At 45.0% G+C, this 21,728-nt stretch overlaps 1 protein-coding gene across 1 annotated transcript in view; it reads right to left on the reverse strand.

Annotated features, from left to right (window-relative positions):
- Positions 1-595: 595 nt before the first annotated feature.
- Positions 596-21,728, reverse strand: part of utp18 (UTP18 small subunit processome component) — a 43,538-nt gene continuing 22,405 nt past the window's right edge. The window contains exons 9-14 of the mRNA XM_078225856.1: positions 16,590-16,680; positions 14,236-14,359; positions 11,039-11,213; positions 5,402-5,544; positions 3,401-3,437; positions 596-1,915 (exon numbers count right to left, since the gene is read on the reverse strand). Coding sequence (XP_078081982.1) covers positions 3,413-3,437; positions 5,402-5,544; positions 11,039-11,213; positions 14,236-14,359; positions 16,590-16,680 — 558 coding nt within the window. The 3' untranslated portion in view covers positions 596-1,915; positions 3,401-3,412. The remainder of the gene's footprint in view (positions 1,916-3,400; positions 3,438-5,401; positions 5,545-11,038; positions 11,214-14,235; positions 14,360-16,589; positions 16,681-21,728) is intronic.

Here is a 21,728-nt window from a genome sequence, read left to right on the forward strand (position 1 = left end):
TTCAATTTAAAAGAATGCTTGTACTCGCTGTGAATAGGAATCTGTGAAGTGCAAGCTGCATTCTGATCATATCAATGTTAATATGATATATAATTGTAAAACACATATAGGATTTGCACACAATTAAATCTGACTTCTGTGATTTTACATTGTCAGCGCTTATCCGATTAGAAGAGTGCAAACATCTCTCTGCTTTTAAATCATCTCTTAAATGATGTGTTGTCATTTTAATTGCACTGATTAAATTGCCAAGCAGTTAGATTAAATGTGACGTGGCATTAATTAATTATATATGAAGATTCTTTGGGATGAATTATAAATTGTTAATATCAGTTTAATTAAATAGTGACAGCTTTTAAATGGTTGCCATTAATAAATGCAGCAGAACATTGTTTGATAGTAACATGCCGGCCTCTGCAGTCAGAGCGAGAGTTCAGTGTTAGAGCACAAACACTCATAGTCACTCAACAATGGGAGCAGACCTGATCTCCCATCCAGAATATTATGGGAATGCTGTCTCACTGGGAATTCAATGGGAGCAGAACATTCATTCAAATTCAGCCACTCAAGTCTTCTCACAAATTTTCACCCAACATAAGTCAAATAACCTTTATTTAGACCATAGATAACATCCATTGGCTCTCCTTGGTCTAACCTATTTGTTATCTCTTCAAAGAACTCTAACAGGTTTGTCAGGCACGACCTCCCCTTACTAAATCCATGCTGACTTGTCCTAATCCGACCCTGCACTTCCAAGAATTTAGAAATCTCATCCTTAATGATGGATTCTAGAATTTTGCCAACAACTGAGGTTAGGCTAATTGGCCTATAATTTTCCATATTTTTTCTTGTTCCCTTCTTGAACAGTGGGGTTACAACAGCGATTTTCCAATCATCTGGGACTTTCCCTGACTCCAGTGACTTTTGAAAGATCATAACTAACGCCTCCACTATTTCTTCAGCTATCTCCTTTAGAACTCTAGGATGTAGCCCATCAGGGCCCGGAGATTTATCAATTTTCAGACCTTTTAGTTTCTCTAGCACTTTCTCCTTTGTGATGGCAACCATATTCAACTCTGCCCCCTGACTTTCCTGAATTGTTGGGATATTACTCATGTCTTCTACTGTGAAGACTGACGCAAAGTACTTATTAAGTTCCTCAGCTATTTCCTTGTCTCCCATCACCAGATTACCAGCGTCATTTTGGAGCGGCCCAATGTCTACTTTTGCCTCCCGTTTGTTTTTAATGTATTTAAAGAAACTTTTACTATCATTCCTAATGTTACTGGCTAGCCTACCTTCATATTTGATCCTCTCCTTCCTTATTTCTCTCTTTGTTATCCTCTGTTTGTTTTTATAGCCTTCCCAATCTTCTGACTTCCCACTACTCTTTGCCACATTATAGGCTCTCTCTTTTGCCTTACCCAATCTACACCCCCACCCCCTCACACACAATGCAGAATGTTCATGTTCCCGGTGATCCGATCGGTGTTTGCAGTGAGGGCTCTTCCCAGGAAAGCAGCTCCATGGAATTGGCCGATCACGTGAAGGAGGCCATTAACTTCACAAAGACCTGCTCTCTGAAACACGGAGACTCCAGAGCAGCTCCATCACTCCCAGCGCTGAACTCCAACACTCACACCGCTGCTGTATTTACATATTCCATTTATTATACACAAATGATCAAGACAGGAGCAAGGCTGAAACCCATCATACAGACCACTTATCCCATAGAAACAAATCCATTTCTTTATAAAATACTCTGCGTTTTTCTCACACTGAGCGATAAGCTGCCCCTGTACAAGGTGAGCCAACTGATGAGACTGTTCTCTTCAACCTGCAGCGCCCAGTAAAAGGCAATGATTGTATCCGGGGAGGCTGACAGCAAACAAAGTCCAAAATAGAAACTGTCCTCCTAAAAAACAAGAAACAATTTCAGCAGATTTATAATTTGTTATCTACGAGTACGGGAGAATATGCCCTTTGTCTGTGAGACGGTGCAGCTTTACTGAAAGTTGCTGTGATTTGGAATGCACTGATTTAATAAACTTTCAAAATGGAATTGGATAAATACTTGAAAAGGAAAGGTAGGGGGAGGAGGGGAGGGGAGGGGGAGGGTGAGGAGGGAGGGGAGGGTGAGGAGGGAGGGGAGGGGGAGGGTGAGGAGGGAGGGGGAGGAGTGGAGGGCAGGGGGAGGGGTATGCCCTCCCCATCCCCCATGCAGCACAATGAGAGCTTTGCTGTTTCCAGGTTTAGGTTTGGTCTGTTGTTGGTGATTGTGGCAATTGGGATTGAAGCCAATGAACCCCACCGATCTGATTGTGGTTGGTTTAAGATAAGCTGTAAATTCAACCCTCCTTCATCGAACTGCCGCCCCAGAGGAAATGCAAATTGAGGCATTAGGTCCCGGAGTCAGATTCTCCATAAGCACCTGTCCCTGAACACAGCTGGCAGTACTTACCTACTGTCCAGAGCTGGCAGTGCTACTGTCCAGAGCTAGGAGTGCTGACCTACTGTCCAGAGCTGGGGGTGCTGACCTACTGTCCAGAGCTGGGGGTGCTGACCTACTGTCCAGAGCTGGCAGTACTGACCTACTGTCCAGAGCTAGGAGTGCTGACCTGCTGTCCAGAGCTGGCAGTACTTACCTACTGTCCAGAGCTGGCAGTGCTACTGTCCAGAGCTGGCAGTGCTACTGTCCAGAGCTGGCAGTGCTACTGTCCAGAGCTGGGAGTGCTGACCTACTGTCCAGAGCTGGCAGTACTTACCTACTGTCCAGAGCTGGGAGTGCTGACCTATTGTCCAGAGCTAGGAGTGCTGACCTGCTGTCCAGAGCTAGGAGTGCTGACCTGCTGTCCAGAGCTGGGGGTGCTGACCTGCTGTCCAGAGCTAGGAGTGCTGACCTGCTGTCCAGAGCTAGGAGTGCTGACCTACTGTCCAGAGCTAGGAGTGCTGACCTGCTGTCCAGAGCTGGGGGTGCTGACCTGCTGTCCAGAGCTAGGAGTGCTGACCTACTGTCCAGAGCTGGCAGTGCTGACCTATTGTCCAGAGCTGGGTGCTCTGACCTGCTGTCCAGAGCTCGGAGTGCTGACCTACTGTCCAGAGCTGGGTGCTCTGACCTGCTGTCCAGAGCTAGGAGTGCTGACCTACTGTCCAGAGCTAGGAGTGCTGACCTACTGGCACCGTTAGACAAGTAACTGGCTTAGTCTTTGCAGTTTGTGTGTTATATTCAATCTCGGCGTGTGGGCGTTGTGGGCAAGACCACCATTTATTGACCACATAGACACCCAGTTCGCATAGAGTCCCGTGTACACAGAGCTGCCCGCGTGCACACAGGACCCCGCGCGCGCACAGTGCTGCACACGGCAGCAACAATAGGAAACATGGACAGTGATTCACTCACCAAAGTCTCAGGTTAGAAGTCTGCATAGTGCTTCACCCTAGGAGGAGACCAAATCATTTAGGAATTTAGTTGAACAACAGAACACTGGAAATATTTATAAGAACAGTAGCTTTCTGAACATTTTACACCAACAAATTTCTTTTCACAGATTAGTGAAATTTAAGTTAATTCCGCAGACCTTTCGGCTTCATCCAGTTTAACTTGGAAACAGTGAAGGTACCATTCAGATCACAGCTTCAACACAGATCAGCATGGGCCGATGGAGCTTGCATACAAATGTACGCGTTAGGAGTAGGAGGCCACTCGGCCCCTCAAGCCTGCTTTGCCATTCAATAAGATCATGGCTGATCTGATTGTAACCATTTGGATTCTGGATTCTCAGCGGTGTCTCTGTGGGGAGCAGCTTCAGTGCTCCAGAGACAGGATGGAAAATTCAGCACTGACCAACATCTCGCAACAGGCTGGGAGAGGTCACGCGGTGTGAAATGGGACACTGCTACACTTGGGGCACACTCCCGAATTTTGGCAACAGTGTGGATCAAACCATGCTGTGCCTCATCACAGCGGGAGGATCAGTTCCCAATGCCAAACCCTCTGCAATTCAATAAATAGTAAATTCACAAACAAATAGCTAACACAGTATGGACAAACAGCAACGGTGCATTGGCTGTGGAGAGATTGCATCCATGAACCAGGTGGCCTGCTCCCAATCTCCTCGTGGTTTCACTGGGAGAGGAAGGGCGAGGCAGAGGAGCCAACCTTTACACTGCAGGTATTTCCATCTCTTTGATTGGTAATCTGAAGACCGGTGCTAAAGATCACACATTGTGATGTGTGCTGTGGAGAACCCTTCAATCAGGAAATACAATGGTTAGAAGCAAGATGATTTGTTAAAAATAAACTTACAGCGGACTTAACTGCCAACCTGCATTATTTATCACAGGGAGAGTAAAAGCACCTGCCAGTAGACTGAAGAACAGCTTCTTCCCTGCTGCCATCAGACTTTTTAAGGGTCCTATCATGTATTAAACTGATCTTTTTCTTCACCCTATCTGTAACTGCAACACTATCTTCTGCGCCCTCTCCTTTCCTTCTCCCCTACATACTCTATGAACAGTATGTTTTGTCTGTGTAACACGCAAGAAACAATACTTTTCACTATATCCCAATACATGACAACAATAAATAAAATCAAAAGCCAATAAAAAAACTAATGTTAGAAACCATTCCTTAACAAACTGTTGTAAAATCAACACACAAACCACACTCTAATTCACCAACGGTTAAGGTTGCACTCCTGGGATTCATAGGGTAACGGGGGTATGGAATAGCGGAAGGGGGGGGAGAGAGAGAGAGACAGGTATGCAGAGAGTTACAGTAATGATGAAAGAGGGGTACAGAGAAAGATTTTGATAGATGGAGCGGGATAAGGACAGATAGATGCATATAGATGAAGAGTACTATAAATATAAAAGAGGCAAGGATTAAGTTGCAAAAAAATATAGAGAGATAAATAGACAGAGAGATACTGAAAGATGATTAAAAACATAAAGAAAGACAAATAAAAGGAGAAATGGATCGAAAGAAAAAGAAAACTCCTCAGACAGAATGACAGTGGGAGTCGCACTATGAAGGGAGTGGAATAGCCAGAATCCCTGACCTTATTTGCATGGTGATAACTCCTGGTTGTAGCTCACTTGTGTGGACGTCACAAGGGCAGGATCTTCACAAACTGCTGACTTTATCTGGAGAGAACTAGGGGAGAAAACCAGCTCCATGTGGAAACTGCATCATGAACCAGCAGCTTAAGGGGGAGGAACCTCCTGTTCATCACTCAGAGCAGATTAACACACAGGGAAAGAGGGTGATGGGAGAGTGCGTTAACACCCAAACCCGCAAGGAATGTACCTGAATCAAGGACTAACACAACCCAAAAACCAGTTACAAAACGTCCAGACCAAACGGCCTTGATCTGTGTTGCGAGCTGTACGTATAACACACCTGTACAACAAGGCGCGGCCTCGGTTTGTGGCTATGGAGAAGAAGCCACTTCTGGGAGAGAAATCCATTTCCTGTGCCAGGTGGATGAACTTCCGACCATTCGCTGGGAAATTGGAAAACGCTGTGAAGGACGGGATGTGGATCTGCAGGAGAGGAGAGAGAATTATGGGTAAAAATGCTGCAGTTCAAATCCTATCAGCTGTGCTGCTGAACGGAAACACTGAATAGTTGCAGGAGATCTTAACCCTTGACACACGGAATAAAACACAGCTGATACAGCAACAATTCTGCACCCAGTGACTGCGATGTTTCATTTTATGGGAGACACAGGTGGATACCCCAGGGAGGTGGGGGGTGGTGTGTGTGTGTGCGTGTGTGCACGCGCACGAGTAGTGAGAGGTGTGGAATGCTTTTGCTGAGTAAGTTATTGATATGGAACGATGTTTAACTTGGTCTGTCCCGTTTGGGAAATTGCTTCCTTCGTGAGTCAACCACGGACTAACTACCATTGCCCAGGGTGGCCATCTATAACTCACCAGCTCCTTCCCTTGACGATCAGGTTAATATTAAGTCCAGACAAAATGAACAGCAATTGCACAGATTTCCAGCTTACTCTCTGATGCTGCTGCTTTGGGAGGGTTCTTGTTTAAGAAGAGAACATAAGAACTAGGAGCAGGAGTAGGCCATCTGGCCCCTCGAGCCTGCCCCACCATTCAATAAGATCATGGCTGATCTTCTCGTGGACTCAGCTCCACTTACCCGCCCGCTCACCATAACCCTTAATTCTTTTACTGTTCAAAAATCTATCTTTGCCTTAAAAACATTCAATGAGGTAGCCTCAACTGCTTCACTGGGCAGGGAATTCCACAGATTCACAACCCTTTGTGTGAAGAAGTTCCTCCTCAACTCATTCCTAAATCTGCTCCCCCTTATTTTGAGGCTATGCCCCCTAGTTCTAGTTTCACCAAGTAGTTTACTCAGTTCTGATTTGTTTATTTGAAGCAAATCAGGTGAAAACGGCATCTCACACAGACTGTCAGGGGCATATTTTTAAAGGTGGACTGAATGTTTAGCATTTCACTGTTTGTTGACGGGCCAAGTACATCATTCCTATCCCATCGCTGCGGAGAAGCACAAGGACCACTCAGGAATGGTTATCCTCACTCAGACTCCACATCCTCGAACCAGCTTAACCAAAAGAGACACCGAACCTGCCAACACTCCAGCATCAGGCAACCTCCTCCTCAATAATCCCTGGAACATCTAACTAACACGGGAAGATTCTGCTCAGACTGAAGCAGCGACACTCTGTTAACCACAGGATGAGAACATACCTCCTCAGTCTCTGCACGAGCAGCATTAGATTATTAAAAAGCTACACCTACAATTTCAGCTGGGGAGGCGATGGCCTAGTGGTATTATCGCTAGACTATTCATCCAGAAACTCAGCTAATGTTCTGGGGACCTAGGTTCGAATCCCGCCACAGCAGATGGTGGAATTTGAATTCAATGAAAACTATCTGGAATTAAGAATCTACCGATGACCATGAAACCATTGTCGATTGTCGGAAAAACCCATCTGGTTCACTAATGTCCTTTAGGAAAGGAAATCTGCTGTCCTTACCCGGTCATAGAATCCCTACAGTGCAGAGAGAGGCCATTCGGCCCATCGAGTCTGCACCAACCACAATCCCACCCAGGCCCTATCCCCATAACCCCATGTATTTACCCTGCTATTCCCCCTGAAACTGTGGGGCAATTTAGCATGGCAAATCCACCTAACCCGCACATCTTCGGACTGTGGGAGGAAACCCACGCTGACACAGGGAGAATGTGCAGACTCCGCAGTCACCTGAGGCCGGAATTGAACCCGGGTCCCTGGCACTGTGAGGCAGCAGAGCTAACCACTGTGCCACCACGCCGCCCATGTGTCCGGCCTACATGTGTCTCCACAGCCACAGCAATGTGGTTGACTCTCAACTGCCTTCCAAGGGCAACGAGGAATGGGCAATAAACGCTGGCCAGCCAGCGACGGCCACGTCCCATAAATGGATAAAAAACAAATTTACCCCCAAATGTTCTATTTTCCCTCTGCTTTATCCTAACTACGCTGAGCATCATTGTGTAACAAACGTTCAGGATCCCAAGCAGTGTGAGAGCTGTGTGAATAGCAATAATGTCACAGGCATTCTGTTTGACTGAAGGCAGACTCCCAGAGCTGATTAAAAATTAACTGGTGTGTAAGTCAGTCCTTCACTCCACTGTTCTTGGCAATGCTAATTTAGCAGAATATTGAAAGGTTCCATTAATCAAAGAAAATGGACGGGGATGAAAAAGGCTTAAACTCAGCAACTTGCTGCTTCATCAGCTTGTTTATTTAATAAGGACACGTCAGACTGCCGGTGTCCGAACTGTCCAGGGTGGCACTCAGGCTAGTGTTCCTCAAATTTAACAGATTAAGCCGTGATTTAATTAAGTGTTTAAAATGATTCCAAGATTTAATAGCAAGAAAAGAAAGAAACTATTTCCACTAGAGAGAGAATCTGGAACAAAGCTAATTAACGATAGCCAAGCTGTTCAGGGTGATGTCAGGAAGCACTTGTTCACAAAGTGGAAACCTGCAACTCTCTGTCCCAAAAAACCAGCGCGGGGGCACTAAGAAATTCCAAACTGAGATGACTACATTTCTGTTGGTTGAAGGTTTCTCGGGATATGAAAGACAAGCAGCGACATGGAGTTAGGCTGAGGGTCAGGAATAACCGAATAGAATGGCAGAACAGGCTTGAGGGACTGATTGGCTTCCTCCTGTTCCTGGGAGCTATATGGGTGAGGATGGTGGTAGTTTGGTTTCTGATCTGAAGTATTAGTTATTCTCATCTCACTGACGGTTGTGGTGCCATAACCGACGCCAGCAGCAGTTGGAGGAGGAAAGAATTGAGAAGAATCCGGCCGGATCCCTGACTCGGAGTGTGAGAGAGGAAAGGGTTGCGTTTGACTAGAATGCCAACCAATAATCCCTTTAACTTTTCTCTATTGTGCAAAGCCTGTTTGTTCCACATGTGCTTTAAGGATGCAGTGTGGTAACACAGCTCAAGGGAACATTAGATGCACACTACCGGTTTGTTGCATGACAGGACACGTGGCCAAGTACCCGTGCAGCTTAGGGAGAATATTGATGCCAGAACTCCTCCCAACTCATACCCAAGAGCAGCCACTTGGTTTCAGCAGCTGGTTACTGGCACCCAATTAACCATAAAGCCTGACATATGTCGCTCACTTCAGGATAATGGAATGTCATAAAGTCATCGAGTTTACAGCCTGGAAACAGGCCCTTTGGCCCAACTTATCCATGCTGCCCAGTTTTTATCACTAAGTTAGTCCCAATTACTCGCATTTGGCCACTATCCCTCTATACCCATCTTACCGTCTAAAATGCTTTTTAAAAGACAAAATTGTACCCGCCTCTACTACTGCCTCTGGCAGCTTGTTCCAGACACTCACCACTCTCTGAGTGAAAACATTGCCCCTCTGGACCCTTTTGTATCTCTCCCTTCACACCTTAAACCTATGCCCTCTAGTTTTAGACTCCTCTACCTTTGGGAAAAGATATTGACTATCTAGCTAATCTGTGCCCCTCATTATTTTATAGACCTCTATAAGATCACCCCTCTTAGCCTTTTACGCTCCAGGGAAAAAAATCCCAGTCTATCCAGCCTCTCCTTATAACTCAAACCATCAAGTCCCGGTAGCATCTGAGTAAATCTTTTCTGTATTCTTAATAATATTCTTACTATAATAGGGTGAAATCAAGTGGAATAAACTCTGTACTCAATAACCTGACACAATACTGGTTCCACTTTAACTTTACCCACCAGATGTCCCTCCATTAAGGTTTATATTTCACCTCTCTGCCCCCCCCCCCCCACCCCGCCCCACTCCTTAGTTTCAATAAGTTAGTTCGACTTTGAGAAGGTGTGGTGGCAAATAGACCTCCTTTTCACCCAAGGAACCCATGCAAGGTACTGGAAAGCAACTTGTGCCCAGAAAACTGTCCTCAGTATAAGTTATGCTTAAAGGGCGTAATGACTTCTTCATTCAGTCACAGAGCTGCACAATGTAAGTCAGCAAGTTAAGCCTGTCCAAGACATTCACACTTCCTTTGGTTCCAATATCATCCATTGCTTTATTTTAGACCTATCATCTGGCATCTGCATTGGATTTTCTGTGCTCAGGCTTGATCAATACCTCGTGGGATGTTGTGCAGAGTGCACAGCGCATAAACAGGCCAATCACCCAACTGAGCCACACCAGGGTGTGTCCACACAAGTCTCTGCCCAGCCCATCAACATACCCTTCTGTTCATTTCTCCCTCAAGTGTTCACCCAACATCCCCTTAAATACATCTTTACTATTCAATTCAACTACTCTTTGTGGTAACAGGTTCCACATTCTCATTACTCTGGGAAGGTAAGAAATTCCTCCCGAATTTCATTATATTTATTTGTAACTAACTTATATTGATAAACTTTAGGAACATAGGAATAGGAATTAGGAGCAGGAGTCGGCAAGTTCAGTCCTTCGAGCCTGCTCCGCCATTCAATCAGATCATGGCTGATCTGTCCCTGGTCTCAAATCCACCTCCCCACCTGTTCCCTAAATCCCTCTTTCCCCTTTTTTTTAAATTAGAAATATATCTATCTCCCTCTTAAAACAATTCAGACTCCACCCGCTCTGGGGCAACAAGTTCCACAAATTCACTTAAGTTTGGAATTTTAAAAAATATATTTATGGGATGTGGGCGTCGCTGGCTGGCCAGCATTTATTGTCCATTCCTAACTGCCCTCGAGTGTGGTAGTGATCTGCTTTCTTGAACCGTTGCAGTCCCTAAAATGTAGGTACACCCACGGTGCTGTTAGGGAGGCATTCCAGGATTTTGACCCAGTGACAGTGAAGGGACGGCGATATATTTCCAAGTGATTATGTTGAGTGACTTGGAGGGGAACCTCCAGGTGGTGGTGTTCCCAGGTATCTGCTGCCCATGTCCTTCTAGATGGTATAGGCTGAGAGTTTGGAAGGTGCTGCCAAAGGAATCTTGGTGAGGTCCTGCAGTGCATCTTGTAGATGGTACGCACAACTGCCCTTGTTTATCGGTGGTGGAGGGAGTGAATGTTTGTAGACGGGGCAGCAATCAAGTGGACTGCACTCATCCAGGCAAGTCGAGAATATTCCATTACATTCCTGACTTCTGCCTTGTAGATCAATGACAGGCTTTGGTGAGTCAGGAGGTGAGGTTCTCGCCATAAGATTTCTAGCCTCTGACCTGCTCTGGTAGCCACAGTATTTATATGGCTGGTCCTGTTTAGTTTCTGGTCAATGGTAACTCCCCAGAATGTTGATAGTGGGGAATTCAGCAACGGTAATGCCACTGAATGTCATGGGGCGACGGTTAGATTCTCTCTTGCTGGAGGTGGTCATTGCCTGGCACTTGTGCGGCACAAATGTTATTTCCACTTATCAGCCCAGGCCTGGATATTTACTGGTTGGGGAGGGAAAATATCCAATTACTTTAATGTAATTGCTTCAAAACAGATTGAGAATCCTGTACTCTACTTGTCATTGTCCAGAAACATCACCTACCATCTTGACCGCATCATCTGTGGCTTTAGAAGCAATTGCCAAGATCTCTGTTGTTGGGTTAAAGGCCAATGACGTTGCTGTGGTAACCAGATTCCTGATGACTTTCACAGGTTTCGGGTTAGTTTGATGTTGACAGGCATCTCGGGAGTAAACGTTCACAATTCCAGAACTAGACCTGCCAGTAAAAGCAAAGCAGTAGTTTCTACTAAAGACCGAGTACTTGAAAAGAAATAACAGTAACACAAACTGTGCCAGGGCATTGGGGTAGGGAGATGGAACAGGTCTGCATTTATGTAGCAACTCATCACATCTCTCAGAAGACAATGAAGTATTTTACATACAATAAATTACCATTGTTATGTAGTCAACACAGTAACCCAACAAGCACTAAGTGTGCTCACTGCACAAACTGCTGCTTTTCATTGTTAGTTAGGAATAGTAGAAGCACTCGATGAGAACTATTCAAAGAGCTTCTCATGAGCTGGCAGGACTGTTCTCTAAAGATGGCACTTGCGGTAATGCAGCACTCCCTCAGGGCTCCTAGACAGCAGCCAGATTTGGCAGGACGTGCATTTGCACTCACCAACATTCAGTTTAGTAAGAAGTCTCAGGATAAAGTCCAACAGGTTTATTTGGAATCACGAGCTTTCGGAGCGCTGCTCCTTCTCACCCAATGAAGAAGCAGCAGTCCAAAAAGCTCGCGATTCTAAATAAACCTGTTGGACTTTAACCTGGTGTTGTGAGACTTCTTACTGTGCCCACCCCAGTCCAACGCCGGCATCTCCACATCATAACATTCAGTCTCTGCAGAGATTGGCAGAGGGTCATCATAAGAGAGTCGAGAAAAGGTTTACCAGGATGTTGCCTGATATGGAGGGTATTAGCTCTGAGGAAAGATTGAATAAACTGGAATTGTTCTCCCTGGAAAGACGGAGGTTGAGGGGCAACCTGATAAAAGTTTAGAAAATTATGAGGGGTATAGATAGGGTGAACAACTTTTTCTCAGGGCAGGATTGACAATTACAAGAGGGCACAAGTTCAAGGTCAGGGGGGAAAGGTTCAGTGGAGATGTGCTGGGGAAGTATTTTTACACAGAGGGTTGTGGGGTGGTTGAGGCAGACACATTAGCGACATTTAAGACTTATCAGGATAGACACATGAACAGACAGGGAATAGAGGGATACAGGCAGTTGGCCTAGATAGGACAACATGATCAGCGCAGGTAAACCTTTTCTGTTCTCTCTCCAAAGCCTCCACATCCTTCTGGTAGTGTGGTGACCAGAATTGGACAAATGTGTTCAAATGTGGCCTAACCAACGTTTTCTACAACTGTAACATAATTTGCCAACTTTTATACTCGATGCCCCGTCCAATGAAGGCAAGCATTCCATATGCTTTCTTCACCACCTTTCCCACCTGTGGACCTGTACTCCCAGATCTCTCTGTGTGTCGATGCCCCTGATGGTTCTGCCATTTATTTTATAGCTCCCACCTGAAATGGATCTACCAAAATGCATCACCTCGCAATTGTCCGGATTAAATTCCATCTGCCATTTCTCCGCCTAATTTTCCAGCCTATCTATATCCTGATGTGTCCTCTGACAATCTTCATCACTATCCGCATTTCTGATCCATACCCTGGCCAGGTACAAACCACTCAACGGATTTGATGCTAAGCTTCCTCAACAGGATCAGAAAATAGCTCCGTAATCCCCCGTTAATCCATGGTGGATCCATTACTTTGTGCTTATTGCTTTCAGACCTTAATAGTGGTGTTACCTGAGAGAGGAAGTTTCCCAGTGGCCCACCCATTCAGCGTGCTCCTGACTATTGCTATTTCCAATGAGGCATTGGCCACATAAGAATGGGGATGGAGTGGTTCACAGTGTGAGACAGACTGAACATGCTACCCCCCGGGAACAGATTTGCATCCTGGAATCATCCTTAAAGCCCATTATTTTCCAAATCAAATCTAGTCACATTTCTGACCTATGAGAATGTATTTATTGTGTTTGTGGTATGCAGACTTGAATTTTTATTAATTTAAGCCGATCTAAGTATATAAAAATCATGCATATTTTCCAGTAAAGTAAGGCAACAGGAGAGAGAACTCAAATAGTGTGGGGAAAATGTGGTGAGTAAAAATGGTCCTTTAAGTTTCACCATCGAATATGAGCCCTCGATGTTCTGCAGTTAACAAGCATAGCTGAAGGTCACCGATTTCCAACTAGCAGTCACATGCCACCTTTCATTGAAAGGGTGAGTACTGTAATCACTCAGTTTACACAAGGTCTGTGATAAGGCATTGAAGGGAGGTGAGGTATGATATTTATCTTGGAAATAAATTAAAGCAAGCCATGTAACCGCAGAGAGTTAGAACAAGCTGATTAGGGACATTAAATGTAAAATCCCAGCTCATACTGCACATCGGGCAGTATCAGGAAGAGAGAAGGTCCCAGGGCTGCTCAGTAACTCTAATGAGGCTGTTGTACTGTAATCCTCTCACAGGTAACACCACTATTAAGGTCTGAAAGCAATAAGCACAAAGTAATGGATCCACGCGGATTAACGGGGGATTACGGAGCTATTTTCTGATCCTGTTGAGAAAGCTTAGCATCAAATCTGTTGAGTGGTTTTGTACCTGGCCTGGGTAATGGATCAGAGAGAATTCAAAATCACTCAACACAAATTGTCACTGCGTTACCCAAAACTTGGGGTGGGTCAGAGCTCAGACAGCAATTTAGTGCTGGGATTCAGAATAAATACTTTTTATATGCTTCAGTGTATTAAAAAAGTGTTTAAATGCATAATTACTAAGGAGTTGGTGAGGCAATGTCATCACCTGGAGTATTTAAGGAATTCAAGCTGAGCTCCCACACTGACACAGCAAGTAAATGCAGACATTGCTACACAGACCTGGTTCAGTCCCTCATGCCGCTATTACTGGGGTCAGTTATGAGGCCCTTTATTACTGGAATCAGTTGCAACGCCCTTATTTCAGGGACAGTTACGATGTCCTCAGCCAATATCTGGATAAACGGAATCGTCAAGGGAGCCTGACAGAGAATCCATAGAGGAGACTATTAAAACCTTGGAAAGATAGACTGGCAGATATGGGAAGGGTCTGGCTTCTTGTTTTATCTACCACAATACTGTAGGCATGGGGGCAGCACCGTACAGTACAAGATGTAACCTACCCACAAGCGAGATACTGCCCATTCCGAGAGACAGCAATACTTGTTCCTCTCAGGCAGCCTTCGTCGACGAACCTGGTCAGACACCTCCTACTCTTCACATCCCAAATGTAAACTTCTCCTTCATCTGGAACAGGAGCACAAAGTACAGCGTTACAACACTGGCGAGAAACTCTGGCCTGTTCCACCCAATAGAATTAGCAGCTGAAAACAATTGCTATCCCGTGGACTCAGAGGTTCAGAACATTTGTTGAGGGGCCAGTGTCAATGCTGGCTATTGGACCAGCTCAGCTAGAGCACTCTTTCATTAATACTCAATAAACTGGCACCTTCTACATTCGAGAAAAGTCTGAGGTCACATACCAACCAACTCAAGAACAGCTTCTTCCCTGCTGCTGTCAGACTTTTGAATGGACTTACCTTGCATTAAGTTGATCTTTCTCTACACCCTAGCTATGACTGTAACACTACATTCTGCACTCTCTCATTTCTTCTCTATGAACGGTATGCTTTGTCTGTATAGCGCGCAAGACACAATGCTTTTAACTGTATGCTAGTACGTGACAATAATAAATCAAATCAAATCAAAAGCGCTCTGTGCAATTTCTGACACTGAGAAGAAAGGTGAATCTAATAAAAAGATTATTGAAATCCAAGAACTACTCAATTGTCCAATAAAAGGTGAGTTTTAAAGAACAAACAAAGAACAAAGAAAAATACAGCACAGGGACAGGCCCTTCGACACTCCAAACCTGTGCCGATCATGATGCCCTATCTAAAAAGAAAACATTCTGCCCTTACTTGGTCCGTATCCCTCTATTCCCTTCCTATTCATGGACCCATCCAGATGCCTCTTAAATGTTGCTAATGTGCCTGCTTCCACCACCCCCTCTGGCAGCGCATTCCAGGCACCCACCACTCTCTGTGTGAGAAACCTCCCCCGCACATCTCCCTTAAACTTTCCCCCTCACCTTGAACCTGTGCCCCCTTGTAATGGACAGCTCCATCCTGGGAAAAAGCCTCTGACTATCCACCCTGTCTATGCTTCTTATAATTTTGTAAACTTCTATCAGGTCTCCCCTCAGCCTCCATCTTTCCAGTGAAAACAATCCTAGTTTATCCAACCTCTCCTCATAGCCAACACCCTTGAGACCAGGCAACATCCTGGTGAACCTTCTTTGCACTCTCTCCAAAGCTTCCATGTCCTTCTGAAAATGTGGTGACCAGAACTGCACGCAATGCTCCAAATGCAGCCTACCCAAAGTTTTGTACAGCTGCAACAGGATTTTGCAACTCTTGTACTCAATGTCCCGGCTAATGAAGGCAAGCATTTGTCACTTTTAGGGAACTGTGGACCTGCACGCCCAGATCCCTCCGAATGTTAATGTTCCTCAGGGTTCTGCCACTTACAGTATAATTCACACCTAAACTTGATCTTCCAAACTGTATCACCTCACATTTGCCCGGATTAAACTCCATCTGCCATTTCTGTGTCCATGTCTCTAATCTATCTTTATCCTGTTGTATCCTCTGACAATCCCCGGCACTATCAGCAACTCCACCAATCTTCCTGTCATCCGCAAACTTACTAATCAGACCCCCCACATTTTCTTCCAGAATATTTATATAAACCACAAACAACAGAGGTCCCAGCACTGATCCCTATGGAACACCACTAGCTACAGATCTCCATTCTGAAAAACACCTTTCCACCGCTACTCTCTGTCTTCTATAACCAAGCCAGTGCTGTATCCATCTCGCCAGCCCGACCCGAATCCCATGAGACTTTAGTTTTTGTACCAGTCTGCCATGTGGAACCTTGTCAAACACCTTACTAAAGTCCATATAAACTACATCCACAGCCCTTCCCTCATCAATTTTCTTCATCACCTCTTCAAAAAACTCAATCAAGTTGGTGAGACATGACCTCCCCTGTACAAAACCATACTGCCTGTCACTAACTAGTCTATGCGTGTCTGCTGAGGGGGTTGGTAGGGGGTACAACATTGGAACAGGGATAGGTCATTCAGATCTCGAGCTTGTTTCACCATCCAATGAGATCAATGGTTATAGTGACTGCACAGCACTGAAACGGTCAATTGTGTGGGCTCTGAGTATCGTAAATTACAATATAGGAAACAGCAAATCACTAATGTTTCATGTACAATATTCTCAGATTAAACGACAACCATTCCATTTTCAAAAAAAACCTTCATCTCTCCTAATTGCTAAATTGGTGAAGGGGTTATTACATCCCAGTTTGATCCCCAGCTTGTTACTGATTTTCCAGTTCCAGCTCTCTGCCCCACACTAGCCTCTTACTAAATCCAAAACCACAGAGCATAATATTGGCTTACCGGAGTTTGTGTAGATCATACTCCCATCAGGACAGAAGGTGGCTGAGATTGCCTGTCCATTGATTTTCATACTACCAACAAATTCTTTAGTCTGCAGAAGGAATGCAGACAGACAATCAGAATTTTCTGTCATTAGATATTGAGCCATCAATTGAACAAAAATATTTACTGCCCTACAAAATATGGTGCAGCTGCTAAGCTCAGGAGTGAATGCATTGGTCACAACAACATAGAAAAGAGCCAATCCCTGCTCCGAACTTGGAGCAGGGAAGGACAATCCTATTCCCAGTGTTACGATCCCAGCTGGTGCTGCCACTGGGGTGGAACCCAGCTTGGTAAATCCTCACATTTAGTTTTTGTTTAGATCCCTGGAAGGTGGCTGCTGAACAGAGTCACAAGAGTCAGCTGATAACTTTTTAACAAAATAATTAAACATTTATTAAACAAAAAAAGACTATAATGCACCACTCCTTCACCTCAACAATACCTTAACAGATATATACAGATTTTTATGGATAATTTTTATGAAGATCTATCTTATACTCTAATGGTTTCAGTAAATACACACCAATAGCCAAACTGTGTGGTCAGCCACCCAACACTCAGGAACCAAGTGACAGATGCCACCCAAACTATTTCTTCAGATTTCTCATCAATTCTCTCCAGACACTTGTCTCATTGTGAACCAACTGGTTTCACTGGAACTCAGTCTTTCACACGATAGTTTATAAAATCCTCCCTCGAAGAACATCTTCTTTCAAATGACACTTTTTTTCAAATGTTGTCATTTAGGATCCACCTCCAGGGCTTCAACAGGGCAGCACAGTGGCACAGTGGTTACACTGCTGCCTCACAGGGTCGATTCCTGGCTTGGGTCACTGTCTGTGTGGAGTCTGCACATTCTCCCCGTCTCTGCGTGGGTTTCCTCCGGGTGCCCCAGTTTCTTCCCACAGTCCAAAAGATGTGCTGGTTAGGCGCATTGGCCATGTTAAATTCTCCCTCAGTGTTCCCGAACAGGCGCCAGAGTGTGGTAACTAGGGGATTTTCACAGTAACTTCATTGTAGTGTTAATGTAAGCCACTTGTGACTAATAAATAAACTTCAACTTCTTTCAATGTTCTTCCCTTGTTTCGCCACGTGCATTTATAAGCTTCTTTTCCACACAATCTCTCGGATACTCAGCCATGTCAACTTAACACTGTTTCTAGGCCATATTAAGGGTCACCTTGGACCTCTGGTTTATCACGAAACCACTTCAGTTTACATCTGCTTCCTGCAGTTGCCATTTTGGAGTCTCTCTCTGCCCTTTACTCTTCAATGAACATGACCTGTTCTTGATCTTTGTCCTCGTTCCTTGAACTTCCTGGAATTTTCTTCTATCCCATCCCATAGTTTTTGCAACTATTTTCTTTAGTTTGGGACTTGCTTTTTACCCAATGGCATTGCCCTGCCTGTTCTAGTAGCGTCTCTGGAATCTGCTTCCAACTGCACTGACATTCTCTGAACTGAATTGATTGCTGTTGCTGTCTCTGTGGGCCCCTGGTTAGAACAACCCAGTTTTTTAATACTGTCTGTTTGCCTTAATGAGTTGTAAATTCCTTTTAAAGTGAAACTAAAACTGAAGTTCATAACACATAACTGCAGAAATATAAATTAAGCATAAACTTAAAGCTATACCATATTCCTAACACACACAAATAACAATTACTTAAAACTGTATCTATTTCCTAACACTAATAACATTCGCTGGGAAGTGGGGGACAGAAGAAACTACAGGAGGCCACAGAAGCCCAAGTGAGGAGGGGGAAGTTAGTGTGGATTGTTGAGCCTTGTCTGCTATCCAGTTGAAGATATGTGTGACCAGCTGATGTAGTTATGCCCATTGGCCACATACAATGTCCCATTTAGCCAAATAGACTAGACCACACACGAAAAGTGGCCACTCAAGCAAGGTTTTACACATTTCCGAGTGGTCAGCACTCACCTGACACACCTCTGAGCTCTGAGAATACATCAGTTTCCGGAGGCACAAAGTGGTAACGGTGTAGGTGAATGTGACTGAGAGTTCCCAATCTCACCCTCACCCTTCTGGGGAAATGTTGCGGATGTGTGGGACAGGGTGGGCTGACGGGAGGGTGGGGGGGAACGTCAGCTTCCTGCCTCCTCTCAAGACTGGGTTCAAATCCCGCCACAGCAGATGGTGGAATTTGAATTCGATAAAAAATATCCGGAATTAAGAATCTACTGATGACCATGAAATCATTGTCGATTGTCTGGTTCACTAATGTCCTTTAGGGAAGGAAATCAGCCATCCTTACCCGGCCTGGCCTACATGTGACTCCAGAGCCACTGCAATACGGTTGGCTTTCAACTGCCCACTGAAATGGCCCAGCAAGCCACTCAGTTTCAAGGGCAATTAGGGATGGGCAATGATACCCATGTCCTACAAATGACAATTTTGGGCGGCACGGTGGCACAGTGGTTAGCACTGCTGCCTCACAGCGTCAGGGACCCGGGTTCGAATCCCAGCTTGGGTGACTGTCTGTGTGGACAAACAAAGAACAATACAGCACAGGAACAGGCCCTTCGGCCCTCCAAGCCTGCGCCATTCCCTGGTCCAAACTAGACCATTCTTTTGTATCCCTCCATTCCCACTCCATTCATGTGGCTATCTAGATAAGTCTTAAACGTTCCCAGTGTGTCTGCCTCCACCACCTTGCCCGGCAGCGCATTCCAGGCCCCCACCACCCTCTGTGTAAAAAAACGTCCTTCTGATATCCATGTTAAACCTCCCCCCCCTCACCTTGAACCTATGACCCCTCGTGAACGTCACCACCGACCTGGGAAAAAGCTTCCCACCGTTCACCCTATCTATGCCTTTCATAATTTTATACACCTCTATTAGGTCACCCCTCATCCTCCGTCTTTCCAGTGAGAACAACCCCAGTTTACCCAATCTCTCCTCATAACTAAGCCCTTCCATACCAGGCAACATCCTGGTAAACCTCCTCTGCACTCTCTCTAAAGCCTCCACGTCCTTCTGGTAGTGTGGCGACCAGAATTGGGCGCAGTATTCCAAATGCGGCTGAACCAACGTTCTATACAACTGCAATATCAGACCCCAACTTTTATACTCTGTGCCCCATCCTATAAAGGCAAGCATGCCATATGCCTTCTTCACTACCTTCTCCACCTGTGACGTCACCTTCAAGGATCTGTGGACTTGCACACCCAGGTCCCTCTGTGTATCTACACCCTTTATGGTTCTGCCATTTATCGTATAGCTCCCCCGTACGTTAGTTCTACCAAAATGCATCACTTCGCATTTATCTGGATTGAACTTCATCTGCCATTTCTTTGCCCAAATTTCCAGCCTATCTATATCCTTCTGTAGCCTCTGACAATGTTCCTCACTATCTGCAAGTCCAGCCATTTTCGTGTCGTCCGCAAACTTACTGATCACCCCAGTTACACCTTCTTCCAGATCGCTTATATAAATCACAAACAGCAGAGGTCCCAATACAGAGCCCTGCGGAACACCACTAGTCACTGGCATCCAGCCGGAAAAAGACCCTTCCACTACCACCCTCTGTCTTCTGTGACCAAACCACTCCACCCATCTAGCCACCTCCCCCTTTATCCCATGAGATCCAACCTTTTGCACCAACCTACCATGAGGGACTTTGTCAAACGTGGAGTTTGCACATTCTCCCCGCGTCTGAATGGGTTTCCTCTGGGTGCTCCGGTTTCCTCCCACAGTCCAAAGATGTGCGGGTTAGGTTGATTGGCCATGCTAAATTGCCCCTTAGAACCCTGGGATGTATAGGTTAGAGGGATTAGCGGTGTAAATGTGAGGGGTTGTGGGGATAGGGCCTGGGGTGGAATTGTGGTCGGTGCAGACTCGATGGGCCGAATGGCCTCCTTCTGCACAGTAGGATTCTATGATTCTATGAATAAAAAAAAATCAGGACAGCACTGTGAGGATGCCTTGCAGTGTCACAGGCTATGGACGTGCATAGCACAGCGAACAATGAAGCACAAGGAAACCACACAATCCTGTCCTCGCCCTCAGCATGAATACAAAACCAATTCCAGCAGTCATTCAGAAACTAATTTGCGTGGGCATGAAAAATTTAAGCTGTGCTAATTCCCAGGTGACACATATCTGATGTGACAGATGACCTGCAATTTTCAGAGCAAAGTAATAACACTGCAATTCCATCTAGGTAACCATGTGCATAATGAACAAGGCAATGCTGAAACCTAATTAACTTGTCCTGTCAGGAGTGAGTTTTCCCAGTGATACCGGGCACATTATCTCAGTATCCACATTTGCATGGTACACATGTGAACTTTAACCTTTTTTGTGCACTTCTTGGTAAAATTGAGAGATTAAGTAGCAGAAATCCGAGTCCATATTCTCAGTCTATACTGCTCCAATTGTCTACAAGCACCACTCGGATGAAACATGTCTGATAAATATACATCAGAATTCCAAACTTTGGTGAAAGGGAAAGACTGCAATGTCTGACTCTGAATGGTGGCATTTGTTAAGCAAAATTACACAAAATCTGTTTGCAAGTTTATCCTGAGATCTCTGCACTCTTTTACTCCAGGCCTCAGGAGCATTCCTGATTTGAACTGATCCACCACTGGCCGTCATGTCTTCAGAGCCCCAAGCTCTCCCGAAACCTTGCCCTTCTTCTACTGCTCTTCCTTCCTTTCAGATATTTGTTAAAGTTTATCTCTTTAACCAAGTTCTTATCTCTTTACGCGGCCCAGAATCAAATTTAAGTTTTAAATTCAGGTTTACTGATTAGTGTCACAAGTAGGTTTACATCAAATACATTAACACTGCAATGAAGCTACTGTGAACATTTTGCTCTTTAACACTTCTGTGAAGTGCTTTGAGATGTTTTATTCTGTCAAATACACTATATAAATTTTTTTTATTCATTCATGGAACATTTATTGCCCATCCCTAGTTGCCCTCGGAGGGTAGTCGAGCGTCAATCACACTGCTGTGGCTCTGGAGTCACATGTAGGCCAGATCAGGTAAGGACGGCAGATTTCCTTCCCTAAAGTACATTAGTGACCCAGATGGGTTTTTCCAACAATCGACAATGGTTTCATGGTCAT

The sequence above is a fragment of the Mustelus asterias genome, chromosome 12, assembly GCF_964213995.1.
Source record: "Mustelus asterias chromosome 12, sMusAst1.hap1.1, whole genome shotgun sequence".
In the NCBI taxonomy this organism is placed as follows: Eukaryota; Metazoa; Chordata; class Chondrichthyes; order Carcharhiniformes; family Triakidae; genus Mustelus; species Mustelus asterias.